Source organism: Eretmochelys imbricata, chromosome 1, assembly GCF_965152235.1.
Source record: "Eretmochelys imbricata isolate rEreImb1 chromosome 1, rEreImb1.hap1, whole genome shotgun sequence".
Classification (NCBI taxonomy): Eukaryota; Metazoa; Chordata; order Testudines; family Cheloniidae; genus Eretmochelys; species Eretmochelys imbricata.
This window is the reverse complement of record NC_135572.1, coordinates 352,962,874-352,989,612: the sequence shown is the minus strand read 5'-3', so window position 1 is coordinate 352,989,612 and position 26,739 is coordinate 352,962,874. Positions and strand designations below refer to the sequence as shown.

The 26,739-nt window shown below is 42.1% G+C and overlaps 1 protein-coding gene across 7 annotated transcripts in view; it reads right to left on the bottom strand.

Moving 5' to 3' along the window:
- The window catches only part of EXOC4 (exocyst complex component 4), a 595,663-nt gene that overhangs the window by 342,081 nt on the left and 226,843 nt on the right, over nucleotides 1-26,739 (bottom strand). Inside the window, exon 10 of one of the 7 annotated variants that reach the window (XM_077837197.1) lies at nucleotides 17,810-17,921. The exons of the other annotated variants lie outside the window; for them this stretch is intronic. Within the exon in view, the coding sequence (XP_077693323.1) occupies nucleotides 17,917-17,921 (5 nt within the window). The 3' untranslated portion in view covers nucleotides 17,810-17,916. Of the gene's footprint in view, nucleotides 1-17,809; nucleotides 17,922-26,739 lie in introns of those variants that run through there. 7 annotated transcript variants of the gene reach the window in all.

Sequence of the window (26,739 nt, the reverse complement as noted above, 5' to 3'; positions counted from 1 at the left end):
TCACCCTGGAACCCAAAAATCAAGATGCGTATCTTCATCTTCATGCAGCATTGCCAATATTAAAGGGCCTGCAACTAGAGCATCGCTGACAATATAGTGGATGATGCAGAAGGCAGAACAGAATTCAACTCATTCTCACATAGCTGTATTTCCTCTGCAGGTGAAACCGAAATAAGAATTTGCTTCCTTCATTAAAGCAAGCGGCAATGACAGCCCCCCAACCTGAAGCAAATACTCACCAGCAACCACATACCACACAACAGAACCACTAACCCAGGAACCTATCCTTGCAACAAAGCCCGTTGCCAACTCTGCCCACATATCTATTCAGGGGACACCATCATAGGGCCTAATCACATCAGCCACACTATCAGAGGCTTGTTCACCTGCACATCCACCAATGTGATATATGCCATCATGTGCCAGCAATGCCCCTCTGCCATGTACATTGGTCAAACTGGACAGTCTCTACGTAAAAGAATAAATGGACACAAATCAGATGTCAAGAATTATAACATTCATAAACCAGTCGGAGAACACTTCAGTCTCTCTGGTCACGCGATTACAGACATGAAAGTTGTGGTATTACAACAAAAAACTTCAAAACCAGACTCCAGCGAGAGACTGTTGAATTGGAATTCATTTGCAAATTGTATACAATTAACTTAGGCTTGAATAGAGTGGCTAAGTCATTATTCAAGTTAACCTATTTCCCCTTGTTTTTTCCTCCCCCCCAACTTCCTTGTTAAACCCTGGATTTGTGCTGGAAATGGTCTACCTTCATTATCATACACATTGTAAGGAGAGTGGTCACTTTAGATAAGCTATTACCAACAGGAGAGTGGGTTTGTGGGGGGGGGGGGGAAAGGGGGGGGGGAAGAAAACCTGGATTTGTGCTGGAAATGGCCCAAAATTCTGGAACCATGAAGTCCGGTTTTCATTTATGCATCAGTTAAACAGACTATAGTAAAGCATTCTGTGTTCACTAACCTTGACCTTACATAGTTATTATGCAAAAGTGGGATGTACTCCACAGGCGAAAAATCATTGACTATGGCTTCAGCTGAAGAGATAGAAGATGGACCATCAAATGATTTGGACACCCAGGCCTACCATACCACACCATTTCAGGAGTCAGGTACATTACAACATGGTCAGTCTTTAACTCAGCACTACGTGAGGTGCTACAGAAAATGACCCTTGTATGCATCCTGCCAATCATATCTGCTAGCCCCGTTGATAGCTCAGTTTGCTCGGAAAAATTGCCACCAACAAGGGATGCATTTACACCAGCTGTCAAGAAGGCAAATTATCAAGCAATGGTATGGCTCCAGGATGCTCAAGCACATCCAAAACTAGCCTCCTCTGTCGGGTATGGATGGGATCTGGAGGAGGGACGGATCACACCAGTTGTGTGTGAAATACCATGTGCTCCCAAATCAAGCTGTCAGATAATCAAATCCCCATGTGCTTTAAAGACCAGATGCTCACCAACCTGCACATGTTTGGGCAGCAGCCTGCCTTGTACAGAGATGTGCAAGTGCAGTGTGGATCAGGATCAGTGGAACAACATGTCTAGCAGTTGTGTCCTAGATGGAGACAAAACTGATGATAACTTTGATGAATAAATGTTTTCAGTCCTACATGTCAAGGCTAATTTCCATAGGATTACCAAAGATGAATATCTTTTTTATGCAAGCAATGCACCCCTGTGTTAAAGTATAATTGAAAAGAGCTTGATTTGTAAATATTTTCTTGAATATATATCTACACACTGGTAATTGTTCTAGGTTTGCCATACTTGGTACCATAGTGTTCATGGGAGAAAGGGCTTTCAAATGATACCCAACTCAACCCACTTCCGACAATACTTTATTCACAATTTCCACCAATCAGAGGACCTTGAACTTGACATGCGGCAGGGGGGCGGGGGGGGAGGAGAAGAGTGATTCCCCTGTGCCATGCCACGGAGTATGACACCACCGAAATTATGATTTGGTAGATTTTTACAAATCAAATGACATCTCCCTTACCTTCCTACCATAAACTTGTCCACGGAATTACACATGTTCCCAGACTAGATAGTAGACCTCAATAATTCGTTGATTAGGGACCTGATCCTGCAGTTCTTAAACTACCCGAATACCCATGACTGTCAGTGGGAGTTACATGTGTACATGTAGTATTGTATCAAACTATTGTAACAAAGTTTTTTTTTTTTTTAAACTACTGCATACTGCTCGGTAAACACAGAGTAAATAACTTATTTACTTGCAACTTCAGGATAACCGTGAATCCCCATGCAAAAGGACAATTCTTGCTCCTTAAACGCTATCCCCTACACTCTTCATCATATTTAAATGAGACTGTTTACGGGTGTTTGGAGACCTAAAACAAAAGTATCAGTGTGCCATTAATATTTTAATTGAGCCTATGAATATTTATAATCATTTCACTTCTTTCGAGGGCAAGACAGGATAACTAAATAATTCTAGTATGTAAATGTGGTCCTGACATGACACCTTGCCTTCATCTACATTACAAAACCAAGGCATTTTTAGCTCTTTCATTATTTATGTAATCCTGGAGGTTTTTCGGATTAACAAGCACTCTTGAATGCAGAGTTTGGGGCACAATAATTACAGAGAGTTTCAAAGTCATCCCTTTTCCATGACTTTGAGGGGGTTTATTTTTATTTTACGTATTTTATTTTATTTTTCTTTCTGTGCTACATTTTTATGTTTCCAAATTAATTTCAACAGTATCTTGGTGCTTGGTATTTACCACGAGCCCAGGAGACCCCATGCAGTCACACATTTATTAAAGATTTCATCACTTTCAGGCTGGAAGAAAGCTACAGCAACAACAAAAAGGTATTGGTTTGTATGATGGACAACAGTGCCAGTAACGTCCTCAATTAAATTCAATATTACATTCATTTGCAGCTGTAACTAACTATAGGGAACTCTGGCCTTATATTCTCAAATTAATGCAATTCTTCTGGCAACTTTTCTAGCAATGGCTTTTGAAATGAGCTGTTTAATTAAAAGCTGGACTCAAAAGTGAAAGCATGTCAAGTGAGTTACTTTAATATTATTATTGTGACCACTGCTACAATTTCAAGAAACACAGTGACTAAAAGATAGTCATTAAAATATATCCCGAGAACAACATTATGAGACAGACTAGTGAGGGTCAGTGAAGGACATCAGGTAACACAGCTACCCAGTTAACTACTGGCAAAATTTGAAATCCATTGCCAATGCTGAAAGATCTTGCAGTATCTCTCTCAGATCAGCTGATAGTCTATTATAGAATCACAGGCCACAAATGGAAGAGAGATGGGAAAGAAGATCTGGCATGCAAGATAGCAATGTGTAGCTGCTTACATAAGAAACCACTTAGAAAAATACCCAGACTCTAAAAATTAAACTGCACTTTTCAATCATTGGTACTGTGGAAAGTCAAAAGGACTACTTCCTCATTTAAAAACAAGCTTTTGAACACATCAGTATGCTCACATTCAGAGCTGATCTGAAAAGGGGTATAAGTTACACATTGTAAATGGGTTTAAGGGAACCTAAACTGATACAACTTACAAACTGAAGGACTGGCAGAAGTTTCATGTCATACTGCCTTAGATTTTCTCCTAGCCACTTTACATATGACCCCTGAGTATGGTGCATTTTTACTATGCACCCACTCAACCTGCCAGGACTGTGTGTGATGGGGGGATGGATAGCTCAGTGGTTTGACCATTGGCCTGCTAAACCCAGGGTTGTGAGTTCAATCCCTGAGGGGGCCATTTAGGGATCGGGGCAAAAATTGGGGATTAGTCCTGCTTTGAGCGGAAGGGGTTGGACTAGATGACCTCCTGAGGTCCCTTCCAGCCCTGATATTCTATGATTCTATGAACCACAAGTTTAAAAGACTGAGATGTTTTAATTTTGCTCTTTGGTTTAGTTTTACTGGATTCTTCCCCGTTGTGTTGAGCTGGAAGGTCTCCTATGGGGGCTATGATGCTCTGCCAGGTAGACCAGATGGGTGTGTTTTGCTCTTTTTCTTATTTTTATTCAGATTGTTGTGTGCAGAAAGGGGAAAACTTTCAAAAATAAATATGTAGAGAAGTTGGTTCCTCTCACCTCAGTTACCATATGGAACAAATATCCAGAACATACTGGACCAAAAGGCAAAGTGTCCTTTGTTCTGAGGGCTGCTTTAGGGCAATGCCCAACAGCCCCACCATTGGCAGATCCAAGAACCTGGAGAAGCTGCTTTTGGAAAAGAGAGAGACTACCAGGAAAACCTGTGGCAAATCAAACCACAGAGGTACCGCACAATGGTATTTGTAGAATTTGAAAATCTTCTGCAATACAAAGATCATTAAAAAGGATAGCATGGAAATGGGCCAATACTCCTTGAATATTTGTGCCAGCTTGCCAATGTCTATATCTAAAGCTGATGCTGGCAAATGCAGCTATTTTCTAGTGAGCATTATCACAACTGGCTTAGTTTTCCTGATCGGCTCTTTAATAGCAGCTTTAGATAGAACACACCGAGCAGGTGCTGGCTTCAACACCTGAAACACTTATTCATTCAGAAGTTACTCAAAAGTATTTTTAAATGTCAGTTCACTTTCCCTGAGGGTTCATATTATCCTTGGCTCTGCTATTAGAACGTACAGTACGACTCTGGCTTAAGACTGAGCACAAAGTGATGGGAATACAACCTTCCCATATATTCAAAAAGAAAAGGAGTACTTGTGGCACCTTAGAGACTAACCAATTTATTTGAGCATAAGCTTTCGTGAGCTACAGCTCACGGTTGTAACTCTAAAACCGATACATTCAGTATGTTAAAGAGGAGCTCCAATAAAAATGTTTAATTTTTAACTGTGCAATAAAGGAGACAGGACTGAAAACCTTCTCTAACATAAATACATAGCAAAAGGTATATTTTAAAGAACAACCCCCCACTCCCACCCCGAAAAACCTAGAAGTCTGGGGAGAGGATGACACCACCACATGCCTGATATTAGTCACATTGCTTAATTCATTACTGGAAGGCAGTCTGATACTATGGTGAAAAGCATGGTGTAAGAACCTATGCAGAATAGAAACTAACACCAAAGAAATACTTGAGGAGCCTCATCTTTGTACTTGGACACCTAAATTAGGGTGATCAATTCTAGATTTGGATGCCCAAATTAGCAATGAGGTGCTTAAAATAGGTGCCAGTTTGAACATCTAACTATGGAACTGGAGGACCTAACTTAGGTGTCCAAGTTTGAAAATTGAATCCTCAATATACTGTAAATTAAATCTAACCCAAAGAAGGCAGTCAGGAGACATACAAAAGCTCAGTTTCTTTCTCTTTCCCTGATTTTTTCATATTGAGCAATTACAAAAATAAATACAGAGACTGGCAGTTTCAATAAATGAGGAAAGGCAAAGGTAGCACCAAATACATCAAGGAACCCATGTGACTGACTCAAAGCAATGGTGCCATAAGACTCTCAAAACAGCAAAAGTCATCAGAAGACAACAAGAACAGGGAGCGAGGGAATCTTTACCAGATCAGGCTACAATCCCTCTCGTGCTTGGGGCCCACCTACACTACAGAGGAAAGTACGGTAAACTGAATCACACTCTGGCTATGTCTACACTTGGAACTGGGGGTCCGAGTCCAAGCTCAAGCAGACATACTTCATGATAGCTCTCCTTGAGCTGGTGCCCTAAAAATCGTAGTGTAGACCCAGCAGCAGGCAGCAGCAAGCGGCGGCACAGGCTCGCTGCCCCGAGTACCAACCCGACTGGACGCCGTGGGTACGTAATCAGGGTGGCTAGCCCATGCCACCACTCACCAGAGCCCATGCAATCACAGCCACACTATTATTTTTAGGGCACTAACTCACTAAGAGCTAGAAAAAGTGGGACTCAGATCCCCAGCTCAAAGTGCCGACGTAGTCTTTGACACGCTCACCTGACATAGTTGCATGTCCTGCATTGTGCCCTGTCTATGCCCACTACACTGCATAACCACAACAGTGTCCTGACTTAGGCTAACTGTACCCCACCTGAGACAGACAGTCTCCTCACTTCACATCCCTTGGAAGGTCACCACAAAATCAGACCAGGTACATATTCACTTCTCTTCTATTCCAGACATGTAGCTAGCACAAGAATACAGCTATCCCATAGAATGGTGTGCTTAGGTGATCGCTATGGCTTACAACAGCAAGTAACCGTCGTTTTAAATTAACTTACCACACACTGGTGGCACAGGTAGGTCTGACACATGGTATGGTTGACCTAACGTCATCAAGTAGCTGGAAATTAACATATAGCACTATGCAAAGAAACCTGAGGTGGGTGCAGGAGGCCTGGCTTGTTACACGGATTGATTGGCATTCCCTCCTGTGCAGCAAAGGAACTATGCTAGAACCTGGTATCACCTTGACAATCTGGTCACAGTGTATGGAGCTAACCATATTATAATGTGGTTAGAAATAGATGGGGGAAGAAAATCTTAGAAGGCCTATTAAAATTCAAGAAAACTTGTATCTTTCTTCCTAATTTGTGTCATCAAGTTACCTGAGAGAAGAAAGAGGATCCTAAATAGCTTTAGCCCATTTCTGTTCCCTAGGCAGTGGTCAAGTTTAAGAATAACTTAAATGACTGAAAGCACCTATAAGCAAAAATTTAAAAAAGAAGAGTAATAAATAAGTATATCCAAATGAGTATTTCAACCTGAGAGGAAGACATACATTACATGAAATATTATATGCTACTGTATACAACTCTATTCCCAAGCCATATGTTGTAGGATAGCAGTTCTCAGTCCATGATTTGTAGACAACTGATGCTCCATAGAAGAATAGCAGGTCAGAGGGTGCTGGCTCCCCTTGTTTACAACTGTTAATTGCATTGTATTTAAAACAGCTACAAATGAATTAGCTACTTTCCTAACATTATTTCTCCATGTACGCAATTGCTCCCATTGCCACATGGATGTTATGTGACTATGAATTGGAGGGGAGCTGATCCATGACACAATCTCCCCATTAAGATATGGTCAATGCTGTGAAAAAGTTAAGAAACCCCTGACACAGATTAAAAATATATTTATTTCTTCTAAAATGAAATCTGCCAGCCCTCGTAACAACTACAGACCCCAATATTTCCACTCTGGGCCATATGTGCAGTTCTCAGGCAAAAATAAATTCATTAACGAGTCTGGAAGAGCAGCTGGCACTTACTTATGCCAGTCTGCAGTAACATCTTGAGACTTTCTCTACTTAAAAAAAAAGGAGAATGTATCAGGAAAACACAGATCCACATGGAACATGCCTGAAGACTTGGGGGGGAAAACAGCAATGCACGGGAATATTTTAATTTTTTTGCTAATAGATAGCAGAAATGTAGGCAAAGCTTGCTGCTCATAAGCTTAAGGAGCATCCAGAAGTCCTGAACATTTTAAACATTCAGTGCGACCATCTGTCATTGACATAGTCGCTGAACAGATCGAGCAATTACCAAAGTCTTTTCAGACATAATCTGTCAACCACATCCAGTTTGGCTGCCAAGAGAAATCAGGCTAAGAAACATGAAAGCAGATTGCCGTTATGAGAGATAGGACTGGTCCACCTAAGCAGGTGAATAGCAGTTAACGAGTGTCAGTCATCCAAAATCTTTTGAATTCCCCATGATGCATGCCATTTTGTGCTGAGGGCAAGAAAAGGAATTACTTTCATTTATATACGATCAAGCATGTGCCTAAGGAACTGCTCTGCTCTCTGCAACATAAGAATGTAGTCAAACTCCACTGAATTAAATTGTAGAGCTAAATAGCCATTTCAGGGATCGGGGACAAGAACTTGGCCTGAGTTTACAAAGACTCTGCCTGGCATTATCAGAAGTACCAAAAGGGAGTTAGGTACTTAATTCCTATTAACTTTCAGTAAAAACTGGGTACTTAACTGCCTTATGCACTTTTGAAGTCTAACCCTCAGTGTGTGGCTGAACAGTCATTTCCCTCTCTCCCACCTATCACTGTGTTATGTTGACAAACTCAAGCAAATGTTGGGACTGTAGAGGACCTGCAAGTCTTCTAGTGGAAAAAATGAAAAGGGAGGAGGAAGAGGGAATTCACTCCTAAATTTTGTCCCACTGCTCTGAGTTGCAATGCAACAGAAGTGATATGTCAATCAATTACAAGACCGTTATTTTCAACTGGCTGACATATAATAATAATAAAAAAAATCATTAACAGGACATGGAGATGCCATGTTGACAATATTTGAAGCAGATTATGACTGAAAAATGAATCTCCTAATGGAAATATATTATGTTTAAGACCAGAAAACATAGCAGATCATCTAGTCTAACCTTCTGTATACCAGAGGCCATTACATTTCACCCAGTTACCCTTGGATTGAGCCCAATAATTTGTGTTTGAGTAAAGCATATATTCCAAAATGGCATCCAATCTTGATTTTAAGACATCAAGATATTGAGAATCTACTATTTCCCTTGGTAGTTTGTTCCAATAGTTAATCACGGTCACCGTTAGAAGTCTGTGCCTAATTTCTAATTTGAATTTGTCTGGTTTCAACTTCCAGCCATTGGTTCTTGTTATGCTTTTCTCCACTAGATAAAAGAGTCCTTTACCATCCAGTATTTTCTCCTCTGAAGGCTCTTATACCTCAGTGAAAGACATTTTCTCCAGTCCTACAATCATATTGTGGCTCTTCTCTGCACCTCTTCAATTTTTTCAACATTCTCTTTAAAATGCAGACCCTGAATTTACGTTTCAGAGTCACTTCTTTCTAGGATACAATTCTTCATTCTGTCGGTGAGACCTAAATTACTTGTTCCTAGATGCATGGCTTTGCAGTTGGCTGTATTAAAACCCACTTTTGTTTGAATGGGCCCTGCTTACCAAGTGATCCAGATCACCCTGTATGACTTACTATCCTAACATCATTTCACCATTCTGCCAGTCTTTGTATCATCTACAGCAATTCTATATTTACTTCTAGATCATTGATCAAACAATGAATAGCATCAGGGCTAGTATCAATCCTTGTGGAACTCTCAAGAACAACTACTATCCTTATGTCATCAAATGGGGATGTTAAGCACAGGAATAGGCTTCCAAGGGAGGTTGTGGAATCCCCCATCATTGGAGGTTGTTTAAAACAGGTTAGACAAACACCTGACAGCAAAGGTCTTGGTATACTTGATCCTACTTCAGTGCAGGGGGTTTCTATGATTCTATAATTCCCCTGGACAACTACTTTTTAAGACAGGTTTCAGAGTAACAGCCGTGTTAGTCTGTATTCGCAAAAAGAAAAGGAGTACTTGTGGCACCTTAGAGACTAACCAATTTATTTGAGCATGAGCTTTCGTGAGCTATAGCTCACTTCATCGGATGCATACCGTGGAAACTGCAGCAGACTTTATATATACACAGAGAATATGAAACAATACCTCCTCCCACCCCACTGTCCTGCTGGTAATAGCTTATCTAAAGTGATCATCAGGTTGGGCCATTTCCAGCAAAAATCCAGGTTTTCTCACCCTCCACCCCCCCCACACAAATTCACTCTCCTGCTGGTGATAGGATGGGCTATCAAAAGTGACCACTCTCTTTACAATGTGTATGATAATCAAGGTGGGCCATTTCCAGCACAAATCCAGGGTGAGAAAAAAATGGTCTCTGTGTATATAATGTCTTCTGCAGTTTCCACAGTATGCATCCGATGAAGTGAGCTGTAGCTCACGAAAGCTTATGCTCAAATAAATTGGTTAGTCTCTAAGGTGCCACAAGTACTCCTTTTCTTTTTGCGAATACAGACTAACACGGCTGTTACTCTGAAACACTACATATAAAAAATGACTTGGTTACTTTAAGAGGAAGTAGGACACCTCACAAATCAGCCAACTTAAAAATGTATATATTTACAGAATCAACTTAAAACAACTTTCAAATACTTACTTGCAATGGGACATGGGTTTTCTCAGCCCTAATATGCTCCTGAAACTGGGTTTAAAACAGGAAAATACATCATTAAATTGGCATCCCCCACTGAGAGAGATAAGAGCCCCAATCAATGAACAAAGACACTGGACCAGTGACAGGTATTTCTAAAAAACTCTTGACAATTCCTTTATAAATAGTATTCATTTGGCTAAAATACTTGATCACTACAGTGCTTCTGTAAAATGAGTGTTTGCGAAGTGCTTTAGTTCTTTAGATGAAAGGAGCTATACAACTATTAGTATCATTTTGAGTACTAGATTTTGTGAACACGTCGAAGATATGTTCCCTCTTTGAGGGCTACAATCCATGGAAAGTTGGTCTTATTTTTAAATCTTTTTTTTCCTGAATTATCCAAATACATGAGGCACATCTGAAAAATTTATTCGATCAGAAGAGAGCCGCCGAAGTGGAGCTTTGCAAAAGAAATGTTGATGCACAGCTGTACATGCAGGAAACTACACTAATAATTTATCAAGAGTACACAATGGACAGTTATACAAATAATTACTTTTCATTAGTGTGCCATCCCTTCATTGGTCTTTGTTGCTATGATATTTACAGCAGCGCTCATTCTACACAGCAGCTGTCAACAGATTTTTTTTTGTCCTCCACTGAAGGCTCAGCATACCATTCCAACTGTGAAAGAGTTAACAAATCTTTGCCAAATAATATCTCTGCAGGTGTCAACTTCTTGGAAGCAGCTAGGTCCAAAGGGCAGACACATAGTTATAATGAGAGAAAGATTAAGAGGTGGAAAGAAAAGAAGCCAGCATGATGCATAAGAAGAGCTTTGATGAATGATAGAGCCCTGCATTAATGAGATCTGGTAATTTTACAATTCCTGAAAGCGATGGTCGTTAAGACTAAGAGGATCATCTTTTCATCCAATTGGAACAGAGGAAACTTTAGGACAAAGCCAGGCCAAAAAGCTCATCTAAAATCTGTCTCTTCCTTTGAGTTAACACAGTTCTGCCCTGCAATATTTTTCCCCTGTACACATAGCACTTATTCAGCTAGTCTTTTAAAAGTATACCAGTTGCTGCTTCTGCTGCTTTCAACAGTTTAAATACATGTATTAACTGTTCTCTCGTTAAAGAAATTGTGTTTTAAATCTGTTTAAAGAAGATCATACCCCACTGGTCTTGCATTTAATGTTAGATTACATAGTCATGTATTATCTACCCTCTGTTCCCTGCAGAATTTTGTATACTTTGGTGAGCTCTCCTCTTTTCCAAAAATATAGCCCTACTTCTACACCCACTTTGAGTAACAGGGGAACAGATTCTGACTGGAGTTGCCGTTTTTATAAATGTGGAGTAAATAAAGGATTTAAATTGAATTACACTAGTTTTACGCCACTGAGCTAGCAATCAGAATTTAGCCCATCAATGCAACTTATAGGGTCACAGCAAAAATACAGGAACAAATAATGTGACTCATTAGCTCACGAAAGCTTATGCTCAAATAAATTTGTTAGTCTCTAAGGTGCCACAAGTCCTCCTTTTCCTTTTGCGGATACAGACTAACACAGCTGCTACTCTGAAACCTGATTTTAATGAGGCTGTTAGCAATTGAAAAACCATTTCTGCACATGTTCAGTAGGCATCCAACAAGCGCTCAACAGTCTAAAGAAACCCTGCCCCCTTTGTCCAACCTGATAATGAGAAGGGCTGCATCTGGACAAATATGCATGAGAGAAATTGACTTGAACCGAGTCACAAACTTAAACCAGCTTGAGGATCAAAATCTAGCTTTTCGGCTCCATAGGCTGTACCCTTACATATAACACGCCACAAACTACAGGGCAACAATCATGACCTAAATTTCACCTTCAGGCTGTATTTTAGGTGTTCCTGTCCTACTTCATCCAAGCCATTGTGAGGTTCTTGTACTCATGGCCTTGAATTCTCCCTTATATGGGTTCACCCAGTTTTGGATTATCAGTAGGGCCCTACCAAATTCAAGGCCATGAAAAACGTGTCATGGACCGTGAAGTCTGGTCTCCCACTGTGAAATCTGGTCTTTTGTGTGCTTTTAACCTATACTATAGAGATTTCATGGGGGAGACTACAAACATTTCTCTCATTGGGGGTCCTGTCCCAAAAGGGACTTGCAGGGGGGACTGCATGGTTTTTAGTGGGGTCACGGTTTTGCCACCCTTACTTCTACACTGCCTTCGGAGCTGGGTGGCTGGAGAGCAGCAGCTGGTGGCCGGAGAGCGGCGGCTGTTGGCCAGGCGCCCAGCTCTGAAGGCAGCACCCCGCCAGCAGCAGTAAGGGTGGCAATACCGTACCATGCCACTCCTACTGCTGTCCTGCTGCCTTCAGAGCTGGTCGGCCAGAGAGTGGACTGAGGGCCCAGCTCTTCAGGCAGCAGCACAGACATAAGGGTGGCAACACCAGACCAGACCATCCTTACTTCTGCGCTGCTGCTGGTGGCAGCTCTGGCTTCAGAGCTGGGCTCCCGGCCAGCAGCCGCCGCTCTCCAGCTGCCCAGCTCTGTAGGCAGCACCACCGCCAGCAGCCGCGCAGAAGTAAGGGTAGCCGTACCGCAACCCCTCGACAATAACCTTGCAACCCCCCCCCCACAACTCCTTTTTTGGGTCAGGACCCCCTACAATTACAACACTGTGAAATTTCACATTTAAATAGCTGGAATAATGAAATTTACAATTTTTTAAATCTTATGACTGTGAAATTGACCAAAAGGGACTGTGAATTTGGTAAGGCCCTAATTATCAGCAAATTTGATCATATAACTGTATATCACTTTTCCAGGTCATTGCAATATGAAATGAACAAATCGGGCACATTAATTTTAATATCCAAACTAGTTTTTTAACTGCTCAAGTAGCTCATCCCATATACCATACTCATATGATCTTACAAAAGAGTCTTTTTTTGTAGGATATTACCTTCAGAAGCAATAATAAACTTCTAGCAAATCATGGACACCATTTACCACCCCTCACACACGTTGGTGAAAAATGCTGCTTTTGTTCAACCTTTACTTTCCACAGGCCTGATCCAAGGCCCACTGAAGTCAATGGGAGTTTTCACCAGTATTGTTCCCCATGCTAAAGTGAAACCATCTCCCAGTTTTCAGTTTCTGGTTCTCATTAATTTTAGGTGTTTATTTGTAAGTAGTTTGTTGCTTTTTCACGTCTTTGAAAATTTGTTCCTACAAGTTTATTTTAATTGTGGTTATACAATTGTGAGCTTAAATCGACTGTTTTGCCACAACACAGTGGCAACGACGTTCACCATTGAACCACGATGTACGGTATTAGTCCATTGCCTTCTGGCAATCTAGCGTCTTCATGCGCACAGACCACTTCTTCTAGCACAGCAGTTCTCCAACTGTGGGTTGAGACTCCTAAGTGGGTCAAGACCCTGTTTTAATGGGGTCACCAGGGCTGGTATTAGACTTGCTGAGGCCCAAGCCCTGCCTTTTGGGGTCAAAGACTGAGTCCCACTGCCCGGGGCCAAAGCTGAACCTCGAGGGCTTCAGCCCTGGGTGGCAGGGTTCAGGGTATACGCCCCCTGCTGCGGGCTGAAGCCCTCAGGCTTGGGCTTGGCCCCTCCACCCAAGGCAGTGGGGCTCGGCCTTCAGCCCTCCTACCCGGGTCAGCGGGGCTTGGGCAGGCTCAGGCTTTGGTCCCCCTTATGGGGTTATGTAGTAATTTTTGTTGTCAGAAGGGGGATCGTGGTGCAATGAAGTTTGAGAACCCCTGCTCTAGCAATTCCCACACTCCTGCCCTGCATGACCAAAGAATGAACAGCAGCAAATATGAACATAAAAAGAGTAGCAGTGGATAGTATGAACAGAAAGCAAAGGAAAGGTATAAAACACGCTTTAAAGGAACATTGCCATTGCCATTTGTTATTTCTATCAGTGTTTACTTGCTTAAAATATAGGATTGCTGTTTTATCAACTACTTTTGATTTGAAACAAAACCAAGAATCCTTATTTACTACACACAAGTGTTAGGTTATCTTCTCTGTCATCTCCAGGCACTGCTCTCCTTCCCCGGCTCTCTTTCCCTGCTTCAGAATTCTGGACAGGGTCCAGTTTGAGCTTTGTCAGACTCCAGTCATTTATGGGTTTTGATCACCTGTTTTGGCATGGCCCTGAGTTCGAATAGTTTCTTCTTCCACCGTTAGGAAATGTCTCTCTCTGTTTCTGGCAACTGTTCCATCATCTTCCTTTGTGTACCCTGAGCCAAATCATTCATATGATGATTTTTTTAATCTATGTCTAGCTCTATTAGCCTAGTCTCTGAAAGCCTGTATTTACTCCTTCACTGACATTGTCTCCTCCTGGTTTGTTACTAAAAATGTTTGTATATGTTCAAACGTATTGTACAATCTTTTTTTTCCTTTCTCCACCATTCCTTTTTTCTGCATCATTTTTATTCTGTCTTGACTTCATTCCACAATCTTCCCACTCTTTCATTTTAACCTTAAACTTTATAGGTTTTTTCTATACTAGTGAGTGCATTTGCATCAGCTGTTTCATCCATTTTGGCATTTTATATTTTATTTTTCTGTTAAAAGGATACACAGACCATAAGAAGGGCAAACACTAATTTAATCTTAACATTTCTCATTTTTTCCACAGCTGCTTTTCAGCTCCTTTTGTTTCCACATAATGTCTCTCATACTTGTAAAATATGAAAATCTGAAATTCAGCTCACTTTCTCTTCCTAATTACAAATTAAACTAGCATAACAGGGTCGGCTTCTTTAGCAGGGTCGGCTGCAAGGAATGAACCCAGAACCTCTGGAGCGAAAAATTCAAGCCTCTACTGCATACACTAAATGATTAGGCCCATTAACTAAGAGGCAGTAGCAAACTCCAAACTCTCTAAGGGTTATAGCCACTAGCAATGGACAAAAAGAAAAGGAGTACTTGTGGCACCTAAGAGACTAACCAATTTATTTGAGCATAAGCTTTCGTGAGCTACAGCTCACTTCATCGGATGCATACTGTGGAAAGTGTAGAAGATCTTTTTATATACACACAAAGCATGAAAAAATACCTCCTCCCACCCCACTCTCCTGCTGGTAATAGCTTATCTAAAGTGATCACTCTTCCTACAATGTGTATGATAATCAAGGTGGGCCATTTCCAGCACAAATCCAGAGTTTAACAAGAACGTCGGGGGGGGGGGGGGGGTGAGGAAAAAACAAGGGGAAATAGGTTAACTTGCATAATGACTTAGCCACTCCCAGTCTCTATTCAAGCCTAAATTAATTGTATCCAATTTGCAAATGAATTCCAATTCAACAGTTTCTCGCTGGAGTCTGGATTTGAAGTTTTTTTGTTTTAATATCACAACTTTCATGTCTGTAATCGCGTGACCAGAGAGATTGAAGTGTTCTCCGACTGGTTTATGAATGTTATAATTCTTGACATCTGATTTGTGTCCATTTATTCTTTTACGTAGAGACTGTCCAGTTTGACCAATGTACATGGCAGAAGGGCATTGCTGGCACATGATGGCATATATCACATTGGTGGATGTGCAGGTGAACGAGCCTCTGATAGTGTGGCTGATGTTATTTAGCCCTGTGATGGTGTCCCCTGAATAGATATGTGGGCAGAGTTGGCAACGGGCTTTGTTGCAAGGATAGGTTCCTGGGTTAGTGGTTCTGTTGTGTGGTACGTGGTTGTTGGTGAGTATTTGCTTCAGGTTGGGGGGCTGTCTGTAGGCAAGGACTGGCCTGTCTCCCAAGGTTTGTGAGAGTGTTGGGTCATCCTTCAGGATAGGTTGCAGATCGTTAATAATGCGTTGGAGGGGTTTTAGTTGGGGGCTGAAGGTGACAGCTAGTGGCGTTCTGTTATTTTCTTTGTTAGGCCTGTCCTGTAGTAGGAGACTTCTGGGAACTCTTCTGGCTCTATCAATCTGTTTCTTCACTTCCGCAGGTGGGTATTGTAGTTGTAAGAATGCTTGATAGAGCTCTTATAGGTGTTTGTCTCTGTCTGAGGGGTTGGAGCAAATGCGGTTGTATCGCAGAGCTTGGCTGTAGACAGTGGATCGTTTGGTGTGGTCAGGGTGAAAGCTGGAGGCATGTAGGTAGCAATAGCGGTCAGTAGGTTTCCGGTATAGGGTGGTGTTTATGTGACCATCGTTTATTAGCACTGTAGTGTCCAGGAAGTGGATCTCTTGTGTGGACTGGACCAGGCTGAGGTTGATGGTGGGATGGAAATTGTTGAAATCATGGTGGAATTCCTCAAGGGCTTCTTTTCCGTGGGTCCAGATGATGAAGATGTCATCAATATAGCGCAAGTAGAGTAGGGGCGTTAGGGGACGAGAGCTGAGGAAGCGTTGTTCTAAGTCAGCCATAAAAATGTTGGCATACTGTGGGGCCATGCGGGTACCCACAGCAGTGCCGCTGATCTGAAGGTATACATTGTCCCCAAATGTAAAATAGTTATGGGTAAGGACAAAGTCACAAAGTTCAGCCACCAGGTTAGCTGTGACATTATCGGGGATAGTGTTCTTGACGGCTTGTAGTCCATCTTTGTGTGGAATGTTGGTGTAGAGGGCTTCTACATCCATAGTGGCCAGGATGGCGTTATCAGGAAGATCACCGATGGATTGTAGTTTCCTCAGGAAGTCAGTGGTGTCGCGAAGGTAGCTGGGAGTGCTGGTAGCATAGGGCCTGAGGAGGGAGTCTACATAGTCAGACAATCCTGCTGTCAGGGTGCCAATGCCTGAGATGATGGGGCACCCAGGATTTCCAGGTTTATGGATCTTGGGTAGTAGATAGAATATCCCAGGTCGGGGTTCCAGGGGTGTGTCTGTGCGGATTTCATCTTGTGCTTTTCCAGGGAGTTTCTTGAGCAAATGCTGTAGTTTCTTTTGGTAACTCTCAGTGGGATCAGAGGGTAATGGCTTGTAAAAAGTGGTGTTGGAGAGCTGCCAAGCAGCCTCTTGTTCATATTCCAACCTATTCATGATGACAACAGCACCTCCTTTGTCAGCCTTTTTGATTATGATGTCAGAATTGTTTCTGAGGCTGTGGATGGCATTGTGTTCCGCACGGCTGAGGTTATGGGGCAAGTGATGCTGCTTTCCACAATTTCAGCCCGTGCACATCGGCGGAAGCACTCTATGTAGAAGTCCAGTCTGCTGTTTCGACCTTCAGGAGGAGTCCACCTAGAATCCTTCTTTTTGTAGTGTTGGTAGGGAGGTCTCTGTGGATTAGTATGTTGTTCAGAGGTATGTTGGAAATATTCCTTGAGTTGGAGACGTCGAAAATAGGATTCTAGGTCACCACAGAACTGTATCATGTTTGTGGGGGTGGAGGGGGAGAAGGAGAGGCCCCGAGATAGGACAGCTGCTTCTGCTGGGCTGAGAGTATAGTTGGATAGGTTAACAATATTGCTGGGTGGGTTGAGGGAACCATTGCTGTGGCCCCTTGTGGCATGTAGTAGTTTAGAAAGTTTAGTGTCCTTTTTCTTTTGTAGAGAAGCAAAGTGTGTCTTGTAAATGGCTTGTCTAGTTTTAGTAAAGTCCAGCCACGAGGAAGTTTGTGTGGAAGGCTGGTTTTTTATGAGAGTATCCATTTTTGAGAGCTCATTCTTAATCTTTCCCTGTTTGCTGTAGAGGATGTTGATCAGGTGATTCCGCAGTTTCTTTGAGAGCGTGTGGCACAAGCTGTCAGCATAGTCTGTGTGGTATGTAGATTGTAATGGATTTTTTACCTTCAGTCCTTTTGGTACGATGTCCATCTGTTTGCATTTGGAAAGGAAGATGATGTCTGTCTGTATCTGTACAAGTTTTTTCATGCAGTTGATAGATTTCCACTCCATACAGCTAAATGCAGTGCCTTGCATAATGACAGGTTTCAGAGTAACAGCCATGTTAGTCTGTATTCACAAAAAGAAAAGGAGTACTTGTGGCACCTTAGAGACTAACCAGTTTATTTGAGCATAAGCTTTCGTGAGCTACAGCTCACTTCATAGCGATGGACAAATAGCCATACCAACTATGGATTATACTAGGATTATGGTAATAATTTCTTAAATTCTCCCTCCTATGTACTACATCCAGAGGCATCCACAGTGTGTTCTGGACATCTTCTCAACTATGACCCTTCCATCCCACCTGAATGTTGGGTAGTACCATGGCCAGCTCTTTAAGCCAGCAATCTTGCAGCACACTGGACAGACCCACTTTTACTACACCAAATGCATTTATCCATTAAGATACCTACAGCTTCTTTCCAGCCTGCATCTACCTGTCTGAGACCACATCCAGAGGAGGAGAAACAACTGAAAAATCTTGGTCCCTGGCAGAGCCAGCAATTAGTAGACACCTGTACACAAACCCCTGGAACGCTTAGGGACTTTTTATAATTGTATGGAGTTTGGAAAATAGTAACATGTCATGCACTTTCCCAAAAGCTCAGATACATATTTGTAAAGATATCTTGTATACTTGGGTTCTGCTGTATGATATGATTTTCTATACACCTCTCTCATAGTTTTTAGGGCCTGATTCCATAGGGTCACAAACCAGGATCTGTACAATTTGTGCAACACATCTGATAAGAGGTACGTGACTTAAAAAAAAGCAACAAAAGAAAAGTGCTAGTTGGGTTAAAGTATGTTGTTAAAGTGCTTTTCTACCCTGAAAAGTAACTCTATAAAAATAGCTTTGGGGATTCCATGTTTGTTGTACTCCAATTTCATCATCAAATGTAAATAAAGATGGCTAGTTAACAGTAACCATGCAATCCTCACTCTGGCTTCTGAAAACCAAGTTACATTATTACTTTCTTGTGCATCCATTCGAGTAGTACATCTTCTGAAGGCCAAATTAGGCTCTTTACCTGTACAACCACAATGCCTTCCAATTCTGCCTGCAATCGCACAGGGGAAATTTTAATGTATAGGTAAGAAGCTGACTGGAACAATTCTGCTGCAGAAGCACAAGAAGGAGCGGAATTCAAGTCACCTCTCAGCTGTGTTGGCTCTGTGGGACTAACGGGAGTAAAAAGAAATTGTCATTGCATTCAGCTGTTCTGACTCCAAATGCACAAAAGAAACAAAATAGGCTGAATAGGAATTTGCCCTTTTCACTAGTTATTGTTCAGAATAGACGCTGCATTAAGAAGCCTCAAACACTGTTTGCTAACCTGTTTCTAAAAGACATCAAAGCATCTGAAAGAAAAGAATGTCACAACGTAAAACCCAATAAGTCAGTCCATAAACACCATCTACTCTTCCCATACATACTCAGCATCAGGTGTCGCCCAATTACACTCATCTGTAAACAGGTGTTTGCAGGGAAAAAAGGCTGAACAGATAAACCCACTTCTATTTAGGGCTCTTTAAATTTTTTTAAAACACACCAGAAAAAACAAACTGCACCAGGAAACAGTAGGAAAAAGGAAATGAGATATAAAGTAAATGAAGAAAAAAAAATCCCCAGAAACCTACAATCAACACCAGCTGCAATCCAATTAAACTCAACAGTTTACAGATGTTCACAGGAGAATACTCATTCACAATTTAACCAGATTGACCCACTTTCTTAAAAACTCTCAAGCCTTGGTACACAAAGCCTACTTTTCTTTAGGGCTCTCTAAAACATAAAAAAAGGTTAATAGAGCTCCTTTTAGTTATGTATGCCACTAAGAGTCCCTCCAACCCTCACTCCCAGTCTCTAACCACTCAATCTAAAACCAAGCAGATCAAACTTCACATTTAACCTATTCACTGCTGACCACTGACTGTACTCCACTTCCCCTCTTCAGCTCCTGTCTTACAGAGAAATTCCATTGAAATGCCAAAATTGATTTCATTGTCTTCCCTGGTATCAATCTCAGTCATGGTCTCTCCCAGCAGACCAACACACATCACTAATAAGTCTTCCTATTATTAAAACTAATTAGGAACATATTTGGTTGTGCCACCAGGGCTTTCAAAGCAAAAAGTTGATGGCTCAGAAAATGAAAGTTAAAAGTTCTTATTAAGAGGCATGAAGATTAATAATGGCATGTTAGGCTCCTTTTTGTTTTGGAGTCTCTGAGTAGTCAGGCCAGTGTGACATCAGAGACTCATGATACATTAGCCATTCCATCCAAAACAACAAACCATCGCTATAGCTGTACTTTCTACAGATTTTCCACTGAATGCATCCGATGAAGTGAGCTGTAGCTCACAAAAGCTTATGCTCAAATAAATTTGTTAGTCTCTAAGGTGCCACAAGTACTCCTTGTCTTTTTGCGGATACAGACTAACACAGCTGCTACTCTGAAACCTTTCCACAGATTCTTTTCTGTCTTCCTTGCCTAGCTCAGAATGTGCCTGTCAGTTCAGTATCAGAGTCTGAGCTCAATTCTCATTACTGCCTTTTAGAAAGAACATCTAGAAGTGCTCTAAGTAAACCCAATACCTTTCCAGGGTTATAAAGCGCTCCATTAGTAACAAATAAGTGAAACTTCAGTAGAGAGCACTTTACGTTTTCACAGCACTGTACACCCATTAACTAATCATTCGTCACAATGATCCAGTGAGGTATTGCTGGTCATCGTTAATGTTCACACTCCTTCACAAATCAATGCATGATGGGACAAAAAAGTTAAGTGGCTTGTCTAATGGCAAACAGAGAGCCAGTTGTAGAGCAAAATTAACATTCAGGCATTCATGGCTACCAACCCCATGCCTAGCCCACTAAACAACATTACCACTCTAGTGTGGGGCTAGTCAATGCTATGCAGAAACCACAAGCAATCCAAAAACAGAAGTAGGTGAAACACTGAGTTTTAAGGAGGATAAATTTTCCTTTAACTTTTTACATTACTGAGCCTTCATGTACATTAGAAGTCATAGCATGTTAAAGTGGGCTTTTCTAAAAATGTAAATATATAAAAGTAAGTACATTTAATGCTTGTGAAAGCAACCAATGAACAACTCTGGTCTGAACAAAACATAGTAGCAGTGCCAACTTCACTCACAAATGTGCTAACACACCTCAATCCCAAATTATAAAAATACACCATTTCCATCCTGGGCCTCTCCTATACAGAAACCGCTGCACATGACGAATTGTGTAGCAGTGTGCTAGATTATTTTAATTAGAGATCTTGAAGACTAAGATGCTATTATGAGGTTTCAAAAATAATACATTTTGCTATTAAAAATCGTTCATAAATTCCATCAATACTATTGTTCCTTCAAAGGATGCATGTGTGCTGTAGATACTGAGGAATTTAAAGGATGTTAATTATGTTACATTCTTGAAGCCTGAAAGGGTTTGCTTCATCAGAATTGAAACTCTAAAAGTAATTTTTAAAGAGTGGTGCGAGATCTTAGTATCAACATCATAAGAACGGCAATACTGGGTCAGACCAAAGACCCGTCTAGCCCAGTATCCTGTCTTCTGACAATGGCCAATGCCAAGTGGTTCAGAGGAATGAAAAGAAGAGGTAATCATCATGTGATCCATCCCATGTCACCCTTTGCCAGCTTCTGGCAGAGGCTAGGGACACCATCCCGGCCCATCTTGGCTAATAGCTATTGATGGACCTGTCCACCATGAATTTGTCTAGTTCCTTTCTGAACCCTGTTATAGTCTTCACAACATCCTCTGGCAAACAGTTCCACAGAAATATGAAGAAATACTTCCTTTTGTTTGTTTTAAACCTGCTGCCTATTAATTTCATTTGGTGACCCTTAGTTCTTGTGTTATGAGGAGTTAATAACACTTCCTTATTTACTTTCTCCAAACCCGTCATGACTTTATAGACCTCTATCATATCCCCCCTTACGTCAGGGGTGGAAGACAAAAAGTATTCAAAAGGCCACAGATTTGGTAACAAGTTTTTACACTAAATTCCCCATTGTATTAGCCCATCTCCACCACACAAACAGGATTTATAAACTAGTCCATAACTAGTTTTTGTTTGATTTGTTGACAACTCATGAGGGAAAACAACCGGAGAAAGTTAATGCTATGACACTGGTGATGGATTTTCCCAGGAAAACAAATAAGGGAAAGCAATTCAGATTTCAGAATACTAAAGTGCAGAAAATTGAAGTGCTTGAAACATGTGGGTATCTGAATACTGCAGTGATACTTGGTATCATCAAGACATTAAAACAAAGGAAGCTTGAGTTTATGAGACATGTTGGTTGGATCAGCGAGGGAGATTGCCAAAGCAAGGTTTTCAGGAACTAGCGCCATATGGCACCTGCAGCTAGTGTTGGTTCAACGATGTTATGTACAATGTTACTTAAATTAAATTGTCATGGGATAAGAGGGAAGATCCTTTCATGGATTGAGAACTGGTTAAAAGACAGGGAACAAAGGGTAGGAATAAATGGTAAATTTTCAGAATGGAGAGGGGTAACTAGTGGTGTTCCCCAAGGGTCAGTCCTAGGACCAATCCTATTCAACTTATTCATAAATGATCTGGAGGAAGGGTAAACAGTGAGGTGGCAAAGTTTGCAGATGATACTAACCTGCTCAAGATAGTTAAGACCAAAGCAGACTGTGAAAAACTTCAAAAAGATCTCACAAAATTAAGTGACTGGGCAACAAAATGGCAATTGAAATTTAATGTGGATAAATGTAAAGTAATGCACACTGGAAAAAATAACCCCAACTATACATAAAATACAATGGGGGCTTAATTTAGCTACAACTAATCAGGAGAAAGATCTTGGAGTCATCGTGGATAGTTCTCTGAAGACGTCCACGCAGCGTGCAGCAGCAGTCAAAAAAGCAAACGGGATGTTAGGAATCATTAAAAAAGGGATAGAGAGTAAGACAGAGAATATCTTATTGCCCTTATATAAATCCATGGTACACCCACATCTTGAATATTGCATACAGATGTGGTCCCCTCATCTCAGAAAAGATATACTGGCATTAGCAAAGGTTCAGAAAAGGGCAACTAAAATGATTAGGGGTTTGGAACGGGTTCCATATGAGGAGAGATTAAAGAGGCTAGGACTTTTCAGCTTGGAAAAGAGGAGACTAAGCGGGGATATGACAGAGGTCTACAAAATCATGAGTGGTGTGGAGAAAGTGAATAAGGAAAAGTTATTTACTTGTTCCTATAATGTAAGAACTAGGGGCCACCAAATGAAATTAATGGGTAGCAGGTTTAAAACAAATAAAAAGAAATTCTTCTTCACTCAGCGCACAGTCAACCTATGGAACTCCTTGCCTGAGGAGATTGTGAAGGCTAGGACTATAACAGGGTTTAAAAGAAAACTGGATAAATTCATGGAAGTTAAGTCCTTGAATGGCTATTAGCCAGGATGGGTAAGAAATGGTGTCCCTAGCCTCTGTTTGTCAGAGGGTGGAGATTGATGGCAGGAGAGAAATCACTTGATCATTACCTGTTAGGTTCACTCCCTCTGGGACACTTGGCATTGGCCACTGTCGGTAGACAGGATACTGGGCTGGATGGACCTTTGGTCTGACCCAGTATGGCTATTCTTATGATGTGGCTGATTGGACGGAATGCAGTATGGCATGCTTCTCAAGGCTGTGTGAAGACTACAAACTTTTGGGGAAGATTGCTGACCAACAGCTCCTGTGTGCTCTGTTTACTGTTCATTGTGATGAGATGGTGGTGCTGAGCACTGTGAGAGATGCTGCAGCTCCTGCTGCTTGATTTTCAGATGCGCTGAGCACATGTGGCCACCATTAACTTCAGCTGGATTTGCGGGTGTCCAACACCTTGGAAAATGGGGCCAAAAGTCTATAATAAAGGTGCATTATTCCAATTTAGAGCTTCTTCTATCTCCATCTCTACAGTCTCCATTAAAAATATCTCTCGAAGCAAAAACTGAATATGGACACTATTGATTTGTTTTTACATATCTGTTTAACACCTGGTAAGACAAGAGCTTTCATTCCTGTGCAAGGGTAAGAATCATTTTTCTAGAGCAGCAGGGTAATGAGAACAGAATACTAATCTGAATAGCTGTAAACAACAAAAGCAACAGTGATCAATGAACTGGAGCAATCATCATATGGAATCTCCATTTTCCACCAGTCTGAGAACAACTGGCATTTTTACGCAGCAGTAGGAAGGGTCAGTTTAGCAATACATTGAGAGAGAGCACACTAACAGCATTCTTATGAAACGGGAGTGCCCGATACTGCTGAATGAAAATGTAAAACTTCCCTTTACATTCCTTCAAACCCCTTTGTAAAGAGATGCTAGAAATCACTCAGATGCATCCGATGAAGTGAGCTGTAGCTCACAAAAGCTTATGCTCAGATAAATTGGTTAGTCTCTAAAGTGCCACAAGTACTCCTTTTCTTTTTTCCGAAATGGAGGGAGGGGTCCTTCAGGAAAACTTGGTCTCTCTCCTTCCTCTAATGACTGCTTCACTTTGCAGGTGTTTAACAGAACACGTTCCTCTCCTTCAGGGGAAAAGAGGGGGGGGAAATGAACCGCATGGGCGGTGCGTATAAGGGGCTTGGGGAGGTTTGCCTGAAACAGCAGGGGGGAAAAGGCTGGCCATGCAGAGGGAAAACGTTGGATGCAGGTCACCTCCCTTTGGAGGCTAATCATTTGCATTGCTTTTCACTTTTCAGCGACCCTCCCAGCTGCTGGGTGGGAGGTGGTGGTGGGGGGGGGGGTGATCTCTCTTCCCCTTCCTCCCCCAAGCCTGTTGTCTGCCCCCGGCCTTGTCGCCCCTCTGCTCATGGGCTCGGGCTGCCTTCTTGCTCCAGAGGGAGGCTTTGGCGCTACCCAGGCAGCTGCCCACCCCAGCCACTGCCACTGCCTTCAAAATCTGGCGTAAATCAGTACCGGTGATTGATGAAGCAGAAACGTTCCTTGTACCCAATCACCCTGTCCTCCTACCCCACAAACGCAGGTCATTTTCAGCTAAGACAACTTTTGGGGTGCTGCTGCTCAGCTCAAGAATTCCCAAGGAGTCAGAGGATGACTACGTTGCTTCCCAGGAGTTCATCCATTCCCATGAATCGTTAGACCTGTGCACAGAGTGGGAGGCAGTGCTGAGAACAAATGAGCATCGGACCTCTCCTATGCTCCCCCTTGACACACACAAGAGGAAATTCAGTTTGATACAGTTTGCTTACCTTTACAAGTCTTGCTCCTCCTGGGGAGATCTGTAAAAGCTTCCTGCTCGCAAGTGTTGGTTTAAGGAAATCGGGAACGTCCTTCCTGCTTTCTGGCCTCCCTCCCCCAAACAACAGCCAGGATGCCAGCAGTGACCAAAGGAGGAAAGTTAAACCACCAAGAGAGAGCAGGAGGGCTCATGGGCGGACAAAGTTTGCAGAAGTGGACCCAAAAATCACATTGTGGCCATCTTGTGTGATCCTGCCTGGGACACTTCTGAACCAGGGAGACAGTGCTCCAGCTCCAGAGAAAGGCTCATCAGGGATGTTAGAGAGGAGGGTCCCACATTAGCAGGGGAAAGGTCGTATATAGTGGGGTGAGTCATGTAGTGGGTATCCTGCACTGCAGGCGTATGGAAAGAGGGGGACATGGTCTGCCTGATATTTGGGCCGTGCTGCGGCTGTGCTGGCTGGTGTCCAGCAAGCTGCTGCCAGCTCTTCCAGGGCTTCCACATGCCTGCCCGCTGGCCTTCGCCACCACCAGTACAACCCCGCGCGTGCCCAGGAGCCCTGCAGCCTGCCCAGGCAATTTGAAAGGGCCTGGAGCTCCCAGCCGCGGCTACCACAGCAACGGCAGCAGCCAGGGGCCCCCAGGCCCTTCTGAATTGCCCAGGCCCCTGGGCAATTGCTTCCCCCATCCTGCTCCTGGTCAGTAGGCCTGGGTGTGTATGTAGGGAGAGTAGCTCCTGCTATCACTACCACTGTGAATGCTACTGTCACAACACTATTATTTTTAGCATGCTAGCTCAGATGTGAGCTAGCGCAAGGATGCCTGTGTGAACCAGGAACCACTTCCACAGCTCCTAGTGTAGAGATACCCTTAAAAGCACTTTTGCAAGAAGCTCAGATACTATGGTGAGGAGAATGATATAAAGGAGAAGAGTAGAATAAAATGTGGAACAGATTATACACTACAAAACTATCCCAATCCCTCAACTGCTCTGAGATCAACTTCCCTTTACGAGAGTATATACTCCTTAATCCCATTGACACCGCGACAGTATTTTCATGTTGCCATATGTCAGCTACAATAAAACAAGATAGTGAAAAAATGTACTGTTGTCCACGTGATTTAAAACTCCATGTAGCTTTGAGAGCTTCACAGTATTCAATACAGAAAGAAAGCTTCTCTCTGCTCCCCCAACCTCTCCCTAATAGTCCATCCACCATTCTCCTGATATGGGAAATTTACATCGTACATTTTATTTTCACATGATTACTTTTATTCGCCACAAAAACATGCCTGAGATCTGAAAATCATTAAACTGGAAAAAATTATTTGTACGGTCCTAACAGGATTTTCCTCTTTATTTGTGGGACAACTATGAAACTGACGTTTGGGCCAAAGACCAACCATATGAAAAAGCAACTTTGTTCCTGATTTGCACAATAATCTACTCAAGACCTTAAACTGACAGAATAGCTACTCCTGACTGCTGTTAGGCTGAGCAAATTACTTTACTTTCTTTCTTTGTTTTCATTATTTGTATTCAATTAGCATCTAAATGCTGCACTCTAGGATTAAGGCCCTATTGTGCTAGGCTCTGTAGAAATATGAAATTAATAACAGCC